The 13072-nt window shown below is 38.2% G+C and overlaps 1 protein-coding gene across 1 annotated transcript in view; it reads right to left on the bottom strand.

Annotated features, from left to right (window-relative positions):
* Positions 1–13072, bottom strand: part of Hectd4 (HECT domain E3 ubiquitin protein ligase 4) — a 173490-nt gene that overhangs the window by 78189 nt on the left and 82229 nt on the right. Inside the window, 9 exon segments of the mRNA XM_047560128.1 lie at positions 1626–1726; positions 2195–2348; positions 3950–4074; positions 6221–6349; positions 6997–7117; positions 7690–7795; positions 8425–8495; positions 10661–10806; positions 11170–11402. Coding sequence (XP_047416084.1) covers positions 1626–1726; positions 2195–2348; positions 3950–4074; positions 6221–6349; positions 6997–7117; positions 7690–7795; positions 8425–8495; positions 10661–10806; positions 11170–11402 — 1186 coding nt within the window.

Raw genomic sequence — 13072 nt, 5'->3', positions numbered from 1 at the left:
TGGGAAATCTTTCCTTTCTGATCAGTTATTTTTAAAGACAGCTTTAGTGAAACATAGATATGTAATTCTTGCGCCTATCTAACACACACAACTTGGTAAGTTGGGCCAGTTGCACACAACCAAGAAGCTTCCTTTTTCCTCTTTGTAATCCTGTTACTCCTTCCTTGAAGCAATCATTTTCTGTCATCGGAGAGATTGGTTTGTATTTTCTAGGGCTTTATATAAATGGAATCTCATAGCATTAAAGTTTGGATCCAGAATGTCCCCCAAAGGCTCATGGGCTGATGGCTTGGCCTCCAGCTGGTGGTGCTATTGGGAGATGGTGAAAATGTCAGGAGGTGGGCCCTCATTAGAGGAAGTACAAAACGGAGGGCAAGTCGTGGAAGGGTATATCCTGTCCCTGGCCCCTTCTGTCTCAGTTTCATGGTTGCCACAGGTGAGCCACATCCTTCCAGTCATGATGTCCTACCTCACCACAGGCCCAGAAACAAAGAAGCCAAGTGACCCTGGACTGAAACCTCTGAAACTATAAGCCAAAATAAATCTTTTCTCCCTTAGGTTGCTCTGCTAAGAATTTTTTTTTTTTTTTTTTCCCCACAGTGACTGAAAGCTAACACACATAATATGTGACCTGGGAGAACCATGCTTCTCTCACTGAGCTAAGTATTCTGAGATTCACATATATATGCACATATATTCACATGTTACAAATATCAAGAGTTCATGACCTTTTATTGCTCAGTAGGAGTCCACTGTAATGTATATGTCACAATTTGTTTATCCATTCACCTACTGATGGACATTTGGGTTGCTTCCAGTTTTGAATTATTCTAACTAAAGCTGTTATCAACCTTCATGTGGAATCTTCTAATAACCTATCCTTTCTTTACTCTTGCCTGAACACCTAAAAGCAGAATAGCTGGGTCACATGGCAGGTGTATACTCAACTTTAAAGAAATTGCCAGTCAGGGGCTGGGGTTGTGGCTCAGCAGTAGAGTGCTCACCTAGCATGTGCGAGTCACTGGGTTCAATCCACAGCACCACATAAAAATAAGTAGAAGGAATTGTGTTCAACTAACTAAAATATAAATATATATGTGTGTGTGTGTGTGTGTGTGTGTGTGTGTGTGTATATATATATATATATATATATATATATATATATATATATTTTTTTTTTTTTTTTTAAAGAAGAAACTGCCAGCCAAGCACGGTGGCTCTCACCTGTAGTCCCAGCTATTTAGGAGAGTGAGGCAACAGTACCACTTGAACCTAGGGCCAGTCTGGGCAACATAATGTGAGCCTGTCTTTTAAAAACAAAACAAACAAAAAACCCACAAAACACATAAAAAAAATCCCTGCCTAACTATTTGCCAGTGTCATAATGTTTTACTTTCCCACCATTAGGGTAGGAGATTTTGAGTCAATTGCGAACTGAGCTCTTAATTCATGGGGAAATTTATTCTAACTTGTTTCTATAAATCTATAAATTAATTCTATCTGTAAATTTTTTGACCCTGTACCTTTTTCCTTTTCTCAGTTAGATAATCCTTGCTAAAAAAATCATTGTTGTAAAAGGAGTATGAGGCTTTCACCAGAAAAACTAAAGCAGCAGCCCACATTACCTCTCGTCAGGAAACAGCCTGCACCTCTGGTCAGATGTGCCACACGGGGAACAGCCCACTTCAGCAAAAACTGGACACTGCGTTTTAAGCAGCAAAGCCGTCTGCAACACAAACCATCAGCGCGTCTTAAAGTGCTTACCGTCAGTCACCTGGATGGTACTAGAGCTAAACTTAGAATTTCTATTTGAATCATCTTTTTGCAAGCTTTGTCTGCTGTCCTTCACATTTCTCCAAGAAATGCTTTGCTACTGAGCCCACAACATCATTTTATTTAACACATCATTTATATTGGTTACTCTTAGCTGGCGAGGACTCGGGACTAAATATAATAGGTTTCAGTTGTGTCCTACATTAGCCTTTTTACAGCTGATTGGCAACAAAAACTTGCTAAAAGACTACAGTCGGTAATTTAGTCAAACAAACAATATAATGTGTTCCTTTAACACTCTAGCTTATTTTCAGGACATGCTTTTCTTGGTTTCTGAAAGGCATGATTATGTTGTTGTGTCCCTTGTACCATGATACGAGCTGGCTGGAGAGCAGGTCAGTGGGGTGCTGGGGGGTCCCACCTGGCTGGTGTAGAGCACCAGCTGTACCAGCTGAGGCATCAGGGCATCGGCCATGGTCAAGGTCTGCAGGTTGGGGTGCATCAGGGAGGTCAGTAACACTGGGAGAAGGTGACCAAGCATAGTGGCCTTGGTAACTTGTTCCAAGCCTTTTAACCTACAAAAAGTTCAAGAAAACACACAGCCTAAGCAATGCCCAAGCTTGTAGAGAAACCACTGATATCATCTGTACCCTGACAGATTCTTTTAATCATGTCTCCATGCATTAGTGAAATAGTTCTGGCAATTCAGTCCTCAAATTTCCCACCTTCTACCACTAAAGGAGAGGGGAAGAACATGGAGCCCTCAAGAGAGTTCACTTTCAACCTGTGATCTGGCCAAGACACTTAGGCAACACATTTCATAGCATCTTCAAAGCACTTTACAAATGGGTTCTGAAACGCAAAGGCCTGCTCTAGGTGGTGACCAACTCTCAAGGTCTCTGGCCTCCATGGCCGCTGGCAGTATGCAGCACTAAGAGTTTAAAAAGGAGAAGTGAAGGGCTTCAACACTGGTCCACCTGCCTTGGCTGAGAAAGCCACTCCTGGCCTAGGGCAACTGAGGCTTGTGTGAGCTGATCCTTTTCACTGTGGTAAAATGCACATAAAATCTAAGTATACATTTCAGGGTTGTTAAGTAATGTGCGATCACCACCACCGCCATCTCTATAAATAAAAACTCTACACCCGTTAGGCAATGGCCCCCACCCTGCAACAGTCACCATTCCACTTGCTGTTTATGTGATTTTTTTTTCCATTCCACTTGCTGTTTATGTGATTTTTTTTTAATTAAAATTTTTATTTTATTTGTTGTTCCTGTGATTTTGGCAACTCTAACTAGGACGACTCAGTAGACTTTTAAATCACATTCTGAATATCCTCATCCTCTGCTAGAGAATTAAAGTATGCAGGTTTCCCAAAGAAAGAAATAGGTCATATAAATTCTCCAAGCTATGAGGATGTTCACGCTGGAGTCAGAAGTGAACTGCATGTCTCCAGGCTACATATTTTAATAAGCCCAGGGCAACACCTATCTGGGTAAATTGTTCTCAGCCCTGACCTCCTATTTACCCTCTGGAAGTAAGTGAAATCCAAGGACCTGGGGACAGGCAAGGGAACTGAAGCAAAAAGTTACACTGCAGGATTGTTTCAGATCAACATCTCTGACATTCACATCATCAAAAACCATGGTATGCAACTCATCTCTACAAGTGAATGATAGCAGGAATCTCAATGTGAAGGGCTAAGAAACTCTGTGAGGGAAGGTCAACCCCATGTAGGCACTCCTATATTTGGAAAAATGAAATTTCAGTAAAGTCCTGAAATATCATGTTAGTGTCATCTTTTGTATGGTAACTGATTATACTGTATCACTGGTCACTTCTTCCTCTTGAAAGTAAGTGGGCATGGCACTGAGCTAGACAATTAAAAGGAAGGCCAGTTTGAGTGTCATGACAGAAGTCCTAAAAGTCAGAGATGAGGCTAGTTGCCATAACCTTGCTGCCCCTGCAATGTGGCTGATGGCACAATCTCACCTAAAAGCATTCTGAAGAATCGAATTGCATTTGGCTTTGAAACACTTGCTGTTTCAACCTATTCTCACAAAAATGCTTCTATATTGAATAAACATTTGATGTTCCATTCTAAAAAGGTTTCACTTTCATAAGCAAATCTTCTTCCTGAACAGCAGCAGGTCACAGGTCCCAATCCATTTCCTCACCTCTGTTCCCGGTCTGCTATGTCACTGTTTATGAGGGCAGTGGTGACCTGCTGTAGCATTTCCAACACTTCATCACATCCAGTCAGGATTTGGGTGGCAAGAGCCAAAATACTGACTTTTAGCTCCTAGGTAGAAAACATCAAAATATTATTTTTAAGGTCTGTGATGAAGTCACTTCCAATGACAACATGAAATGATGTATTTAATGATGCATTTTTCAGATGAAATGATGAGGTGGCCAGAATAAGCCCAAAGCAGTTAAGTTCCTCTGGGATGGCCAGTAGCAATTTAATTTGGGCGGCTACGGTCTGAAGTGTGGACAGAAATATGCAGTATCTCACAGGGAGCACACTGCGTGCCTAGGAGAAAAGGCCTAGCTCCCATCCCATCCGGCACAAGAGAGCGCCTGGTGGCCAGCCCAGAAACTCCAGGTGGTATGAGGATAGCTAAAGAGAAAAACAGAACAGTAAAAGGCGCATGTATAGGCGGTGGATAAAATGAGACAAAAACACAACATTCTGAAACAGTACAAGTGACCTTTCACTTAAGATCTTAAACCTATTATGCTTAAAATCCAGCAAGTTAAAAAATTCAGTTAAAGCAGCAGGTACTTATGGCTACTAAACATTAAAAATAACTATTAGAGAATTCAAGGGAATACCAATAGAGTTTTAAGAAACACTAGTTAACATCTTAGAAATGTTCAGTTTACAAATATTTTCAATTAAAAATACAACCAAACTAACTTGCGGTAACAGCTACATGTTTTTGCATTTTTCCCTGGAACTACTAGACAATTGAGCCTATTCTGCCTTTACTAAGCATCTATACTTCTCTCCATGGCTTAATTAAAGATTTATAAAATTTAGCCTTTCAAATAGAAAAAAAAAAAAGTGGATTTTTTCAAATAGAAAAAAAAACTGGTTTTTGTTGTTGGAATTTCCTAAGGTCTTTTTTTTTGTATTATTATAACTTTATCATTAAAACGACTGGAGGGGTTGAGGCTGTGACTCAGTGGAAGAGGTTCTTGCCTAGCACATGTGAGACACTGGGTTCAATCCTCAGTACCACATAAAAATAAATAAATAAAGGTTAAAAAAAAGAGAATGCTTAAAAAAAAGAAAAGAAAATATATAGGAAAAGAAATGCATTTAAAAAGAGAAAAAACATGGAATTTGGACCTGTCAATTGAGCTGAATCATGACTAAAATCACACTAATAGTATCAGTGATCACCTAACAACCATATGAGGATTAGTGGCCTTATAAGGTAGATGCTGTTGTCTCTTTTTACTAATTAGAAAACTAAGGCAAGAGAAGTTAAATAAATAGTATCAATAATTTAAATTAAAAATTCATGCATGTCTACTGTTTATAAAAACTGGTCACAGGAGACAAACTTGTGAATACAAACTAGCACATCTACTTTATACAGTATGTGTGCATAAAGGACTAAGAAAAGAGCAAACTGCCATGGTTTATTTGGCTTCCTCGCTGGATTTTTCAGTGTGTTTAAGTTAACAGTGTAAAGAAGAATGAAGTTCTTATTGATTTCTCTAATATTCCAACAGAGATGCAAAACAACCACCTGAATAATGCAAACAACTATCTTGAGTATCTGCCAAAGTTATAAACACTGCTTGAAAAATGTCTTTGGATTGCTATAAATTGTCATGTAGGAAGAGATGATCAAGTTTACACAGAAGCTGACCTAAATTAATGGTAAAATGCAATGAACTATATATAGGATTAGAAATTAAATTATTTAATACAAGATTGAAAGAAAATTATCACCTTTTTAAGTTATCTGGATCAAGAGAATATAAACCATTCAAAATATCAAAACTGTTTAAAATGTTATGCTCCCAGATTTATATATATATGTGTATATACATATATATGTATGAGTTTATATGTGTGCATGTATGTGTGTGCATATATATGTATGTATGTACATAAATATATATATCTTACAGGTGTGATGAGATCACTTGTGAGTGCCATATTTTACAGTTCTTAAAAGAAGATGAAAATAAACAAAGGCACAAAGAGACTGACAGGAGCACGTGGATGACACATCATGAAAGTGTCACAAATATGGTAATCACTGTGCAATGACATACAGAGCTATGAAATGAGTGGCCTAATACCTCTCACAAGAATATAGGTTACATGGTGAATTCTGACATCATAAAACACAGAAGCTGAGCTGAGTAAGCTGTGCTTTACATACTGGGTAGAAAGCATTGTTAAAATCAAGCTTGGTGTTTACCTGTACCTTCAATGTCTCTCCCTGCAAGGAGTTGTCACTGTCATCGTTCTCATCAGGTTTAATCAAAATAGTGTTACTGAGAAGGTGATTCTGAACTGCCATCAGATAGCGCAGGCAGGAGGATGCAGCCTTTAATACAAACAAGGGCATTTAAATGATCTAAACCCTACTCAAAGAAGGGATCATGTAATCCTCATGTTTTCAAAAGATTTAGACAAGAGAAACAAAAAGAGAAAGTACAGAAAACAGACCAAGTTAGTTTCTCACGTGATTTGTATGCACATGGCTTTCAATGACAGACGTGGACACGTTTACTGCTTGTCTTCTGTTGCACAATCCTCACTAGTCATTCAAACAAATCTTTCCTCTTAATAGTTCTTCTTTCCCCATCCCCAACTCCCACAGAAGACTCTACCCAAACCCTTAAAAACCTTTCAGTTTGTATCAGTCTCTGCAAAACACTAATAGTTTAGAAAATAATGCTAAACTAGTGGGAAAGAGGGACCCTCACTAGATAAAACAAAAACCCAAATTAGTCAAACAATTTATTGCTTGCTGCAATAAACTGGAATAAAGTCTTAGAAAAAAAAGTATTTCAAGTGAATTTTCTAGTTCTATAGTTCCAGGATAAGCACAGTCATTCATTGACTTTCACAAATTATTTTCAGTCTATCTTTGTAAAGTGAACATGTGTCTACACACACCTCTCAGTACAGTAAAATGAAAACAGGGACATTTGATATAATCGTGCTTTCAGTAAATACATTTTTACTTACAGGCACAGTTGAAAGGAGCTTTTGAAAATCATCTTTAGAGACAGTTTGGCACTTGGTGATTAAAATACAGGATTCTCGTACAACAATCTTCAGAATGTAGTGTAAAAGTTCATCATTTAGTCTTTAAAATGCAGGGAAAATGTAACAATAAAATGTTGATGGTTTATTAGTAAAAGGATAACTTTTATATAATTGGTACGAGATAACAAATACGAGATACAAAATTGACTCTGCAAGTCATCATCTTATTCAGTAATAATGCTAGTAACTAGGTATTATCTAATCCAAACATACCAAAATGGGACCCAACCACTAATCAAAGTATTTTATAAATAACATAGAAAAATGACACCTCACTCCCTCTCCCCAGCTCTAACACACATAGCTTTCATAGTTCAGCAATTTGGATCACCCCTCCACTAAGATTTTTGGAATAAGTTTCACTTCCTATTTCTGCTAAGTACTTTCTCTGGGTCCAAGTTACTTTACTGATACAACTTCAATGTCCTATTATCAGTTCTTAGGACAACTGTAGAATTTGTTATCTTTCAACTGATCCAGGCTCTTTAGGCTTCACATGCTAATGATCACATTAGCTATAACTGGAGACAAACACTGATCAAACATATTTGAATTAATTACTCAGAAGAACACAAAGAGAAGACTAGCAGTGAACAACATAACTGGTGTCACCTGTAATGATCATCTTCATCACTGCCAAATCTGTTGTTTTGAAGCTGTTCAGCTAAATTAGTTAGGATCACATCTCGCAGCTGGGACAGTCCACTGTTTCTCTCTCCTAACATACAACAAAACTCCATAAAGTACCCTGAAATGGCACTTATAAAACTGATGCTATTTTTTTAAATTTTTAAACAAAGTATAAGGTCAACCACAAGGGGCACCAGGTATAGCAGATTTACATAAAGCAGCAGAGGCAAAACTACATCACGACCAAGTGGGAACGGCTTCTAGTCAGAGTTTCTTGATTTCAGTGTGACCACCTTCTTGATATATCACTAAGTGTGATTTCTAATTTCTTCAATGAATTTTGCTTTTAAATGCAAAGTATCTTTAACATACCTTTTGTTGTTGTTGTTGTTTAGTCCAACTTAAAAAGTTGGATTCTAATGTGTAAAAAAAATGGCTTAGAAATCACCACAAAGTCATTATTTTAAATCAGGAAATATCTACAGCCAGGTACATGAAGTTAGGCCTTGGAGACAGAGGGCTTATAAGGTTTGAAGGTATATAAAATGTGATTTCTGCTTTCAGTCTGGTTAAGGTGTTAGCATCTACGCAAATACATTTTTTAAATATGCTGACTAACAGATAAGAAAGTAAGAATCTATTAACTTAATATCCAGTTGTTTCCTTAGGGATAAAAAAGGATACTTGTTCAAGGATAATTTAACAGATAAATCTCACCTTCTGTTAAGACCAACTTAAGTAAGTTATTGATTTCAGTTTCGCCTGGGTACAAGATATTTAAACCAGAGCTGAAATGACAGAAAAGTCAAGAAGTTTTTAAACAAATGTTTTAGAATCTCTGAATAATGAAATATTTCTTTTTATTAAAGGTACAAATTTGATTACATAAAACTGAGGGCCGGGATGTAGCTTGGTGGTAGAGCCCTTGCCTCCCAAGTGTGACGCCTAGGGTCTGATCCCCAGACCACAAAAGAAAAAATATCTTGATTACATAAAACTGAGGCAAGCATTTTAAATTATTTTAATTATTAAAATGGCATTTAAAAAAATTTTTAGTTGTATATGGACACAATATATTTATTTTCATGTGGTGTTAAGGATCAAACCGGGTGCCTCACATGTGCCAGACAAGTGCTCCACCACTAAGCTACAATCCCAGCCCTTAAAATAGCATTTGAACCTAAATTCACTGTCATGTTTTAGTCCAATCCCTTCGCTGAAAAACAGGATCCTTCTCCCGCTTCTGACTGTGAATTACTAAAGCGATAACTTGTGTGAGATACCATGCAGAAATGATAAGAGCACTGGTAAGCGATGAAAAGTCAGTATAGTTGATCCAGGTATAGAACAGATTGTGTTACCCCCCCCACCCCTGCCCCCACCAAATTACTTGGGAAAGGGAGACTTGGTTTTTCCAAAAAGGCTGAAAGCATAGGATGACAAATGGCGTAGGAATTTTTCCTTTTTCTTTTTTATTGAGGTTTGTCATAAAGTACACATATTTAAAGTGTACAATTTGACAACCCTGACAAGCATATGTACCTATAAAACCACCCTAAGACAGTGAATATGCCCATCACCTCCATAACTTTCCTCACGGCACCAGATTTTTTTTTTTTGTACTGGGAATTTAACCCAGGGGCAGTTAACCACTGAGCCACATCCTCAGCCCTTTTTTTTTTTTTTTTTGAGACCGGGTCTTGCTAAGTTGCTTAGGGCCTCACTAAGTTGCTGAAGCTGGCCTTGAACTGATGATCCTCTAGCCTCAGCCTCCTGAGCTGCTGGGATTACAGGCATGTGGCACAGTGCCCAGCATGGCAGCAGATTTCAAATACTGCCTCAATGCTCGACAGAAAGCAACCCAAAGCCAAAGCATAATCTACTACGGAAGGACAAGAATTCCCTGTCCTCTATGCTCACCGCTATCATATGACTCTTTCAAACCAACCACTGAGTTCTCTCTTGGTCACTAAATGATACTTGGCAACATTCAGGCTACCCTCCTAGACAAAAAGTTCATTGAAAGTTCATTGAAATTAAAAAAAAAAAAAAAAAAAAAAAAGGTTAATGACAATTGAAAATGGTCCAGAAATCCACAAGGTTTTAATCAGGTTAATAAAGACCAACATGGTTGACACTACCTTGCATCAGGCCTTCTCTTATGAGAACCTCATAAACCTAATAATAGGTATTTTTATTTGTTTGTTTTGTCCACTTTGAGGCAACTTCTCACCAAGTTGAGGATGCTGGCCTTAAACTTGGGATTCTCCTGCCTCAGCCTCCCAAGTTGCTGGGATTGTAGGGGTATGCCACCTTACCTGGCTAATAGGTACTATTTTTTGGGGGAGTGGGGAGTTACCAGGGATTGAACTCAGGGCACTCAGTGGCTGATCACATCCCCAGCCCTATTCTGTATTTTATTTAGAGATAGGGTCTCACTGAGTTGTTTAGCATCTTGCTTTTGCTGAGGTTGGCTTTGAACTCATGAACCTCCTGCCTCAGTCTCCCAAGCTGCTAGGATTATAGGCATGCACCACCAAGCCTGTAGTCGGTACTCTTTTAAAACCCATTTGATAGCTGAGAAAATGGAAGCCTTCAACTAAGGCCACAGTGAGTGAGGGGCAGAGCAAAGATTAGAACCCAGGGCTGCCGGTTGCCAAAGTCACTCCTAACCACTTGGAACACTTCCAATGAGAACATCTGCTTGCAACAAACTATCCACTTAAAGGACTTTGGTTTTCTTTTTAAGATTCAAAAGGTGGGACGAAGAAATGTGGGGCTTTTGGCACAGGAGGACTGGTGCAAAACCCCTCTCTATTAAATCATTCCCAATGCACCAGACCCAGACTGCAGGACAGGCTGAGCCATCCACACTAACATCTTGCAAGGAAGAACAAAGGCTTACAGGAGGTTAATTTTGCAGAAAGCACTAGGAAAAGGATTTGCTGTTTACCTGATGGCAAGACAGACTTCCTTCTGAATTTCAGAGCAGATTTGATCTTTTGGTGCCATCAACAACTGCCAAAGAAGCAGTCCTGACCGTCGAATGATGTCTCGGTTCCTTTCCGTTTGTGGGCTGAAGAAAAATTTAAACACCACCTACAGAAACATAAGGGGTATATCTAAAAGTGCTCATTCTACTGGGGATAAAATTATTCTTATGAAGAAATCATATGTTAGATACCCTTATGAATAGATAACTGGGTAGATATTTTAACAGCAATCTCTTGTGTAAAAGTATAATTACAGTAAATATTTTACATATATTAATTGTAACAAGTGAGATATAGCAATATTCTGTTAATTGCAGTGAAATGAATATGATTCTAATTACAGGACTAAAAGGTGGTAAGATGCAAAACAGGAATGTTATAGAATTTTCAATCTGGTGGAAATTAGCTGGCTGAAGCTGAGGTTTGTGTTTTCTCTACCACATTCCTTACTTCACATCAGTGTATTTACCTGAAAGACAACGAGAATGCAGCGTATGATACAGGTATCTCCGTTAACCATAGCCTTCTCCATGATGTCACAAATGCTGCTCAGATGGTGGGCTTCAATTGGATGCTGCTTGCCCAAGACACTTGTGATGGGAAGATTGGGGTTGGTGGCCAGGAGATTGAGCTGGTGTATGCACATTGCACCAACGTGGTGCAGTAATTGGTTTATAACCTCATTTGTGGTTATAGCCTCTTCTAAAAGAGAAGGAGACTGGGTGAGGAAAGATATACTCCTCCCTGAGGAGCAGAGCTCTTACTTATGAAAGGTGCATGCGCATCAGGACCGACTACTTGACTCCCTTCTCTTCCACTGCTGCTGGAGAACAGTGTTCTTCTGTCGCGGAGTGCAGAAAACACTTGGGAACTTCAGTTCTTTCAGGACATAAGCAGTTACCACTCACTGAGCCTGTTCTATATGCTGGGCAATGGGTTCAAGGCTTTGCATACATTACCTTACAACATAGTTATAAATAAATGAAAAAATAAATTTTCAGTCTGATCATATGAAAGAATGGGAATCCATATACTGATAATGGAAGACTCAGTAGGTGCAGATTTGGAGAAAGAAAGAAGTAAGGAGTTTGTTTTGACAAATTTAGATGGAAAGGCTTACTAGATGACCAAGTGGAGGTGAATGCATGGTCTGGAGGGTAGTCGAGAGACTTGGAAGTCACTAATAAATAGGTGACTCACTCTCTCTTTTTTTTTTTTTTTTGTTTACTTTGGATGGTTTTCTTAAGATATAGTTTGAATACCATAAAACTTACTCAAAATGAACAATTCAATAATTTTTAGTAAATTTACACAAATACCAAAATCAGGAATGAAAGCAGAAAAATAACTACTGCTCCTACAGATAGTAAAATATGTGTAGGAAATACTAGGAGCAACTTATGCCAACAAACAAGAAAACTTAGATGAAACAAATTTCTAGAAAGAAACAAATTCTAGGGCTGGGGCTGTGGCTTAGTGGTGGAACACTTGCCTCACACATGTGAGGCACTGGGTTTGATCCTCAGCACCATATAAAAATAAGTAAAATGAAGGTATCATGTCCATTTGCAACTAAAAATATTAAAAAAGAAACAAATTCCAAAATGATCTCAATAAAAAAATTGAAGCTATGGACAGTTGAATAGCCTTAAAATATCAATATTACTCTCCCTTAAATATTAATTTATTTTAATTTTTTTTTTAGTTGTAGATGGACACAACACCTTTATTTTATCTATGTATAGATTTTTAAGTGGTGCTGAGGATAGAACCCAGAGGCTCACACATACCAGGCAGGACTCTACCACTGAGCCACAACCCCAGTCCTTAAATATTTATTAATTATGGTAATGATTAACATAATGTTCACAAATTCTCTGATGGTATTCTTTCTAGGAGGTAGACCTTAGTTCCCTTCCCTTGAGTGTGGTCTGGACTTAAAAACTTGTTTCTAATAATGCATATGGAAAGTGAAAAGCACTAACTGTAAAATGGAGGGACCTGGTAGACATTATTCAAACCAAGGTATCAATTTTATTTTTTGCAGTGCCGGGGATGGAACCCAGAGTCTCACACATATGGGCATGAGCTGTACCACTGAGCTATATCCCCAGCTCCAGGTGATCAATTTAAAAATCACTAGTAATAAGTCAAGCTGACATGTATTCTGGAATGTACTGTAATGTGAACGGGATATCAGCTCTGTTGTATTCTTCCCCAATATCCACAACCTCAGTTTAATCATTAAGAAAACATCGGACAAACCCAAGTTTTCTGATTATTTTTCCCACCAACTCAAATCTGTAGCTGAGTCACTCGAATGAATGTCTTTTTTAGTTATTATACTTTCAAATCCAAAATTTCCATTTGCT

Source organism: Sciurus carolinensis, chromosome 8, assembly GCF_902686445.1.
Source record: "Sciurus carolinensis chromosome 8, mSciCar1.2, whole genome shotgun sequence".
In the NCBI taxonomy this organism is placed as follows: Eukaryota; Metazoa; Chordata; class Mammalia; order Rodentia; family Sciuridae; genus Sciurus; species Sciurus carolinensis.
This window is presented reverse-complemented; position numbering and strand designations above follow the sequence as displayed.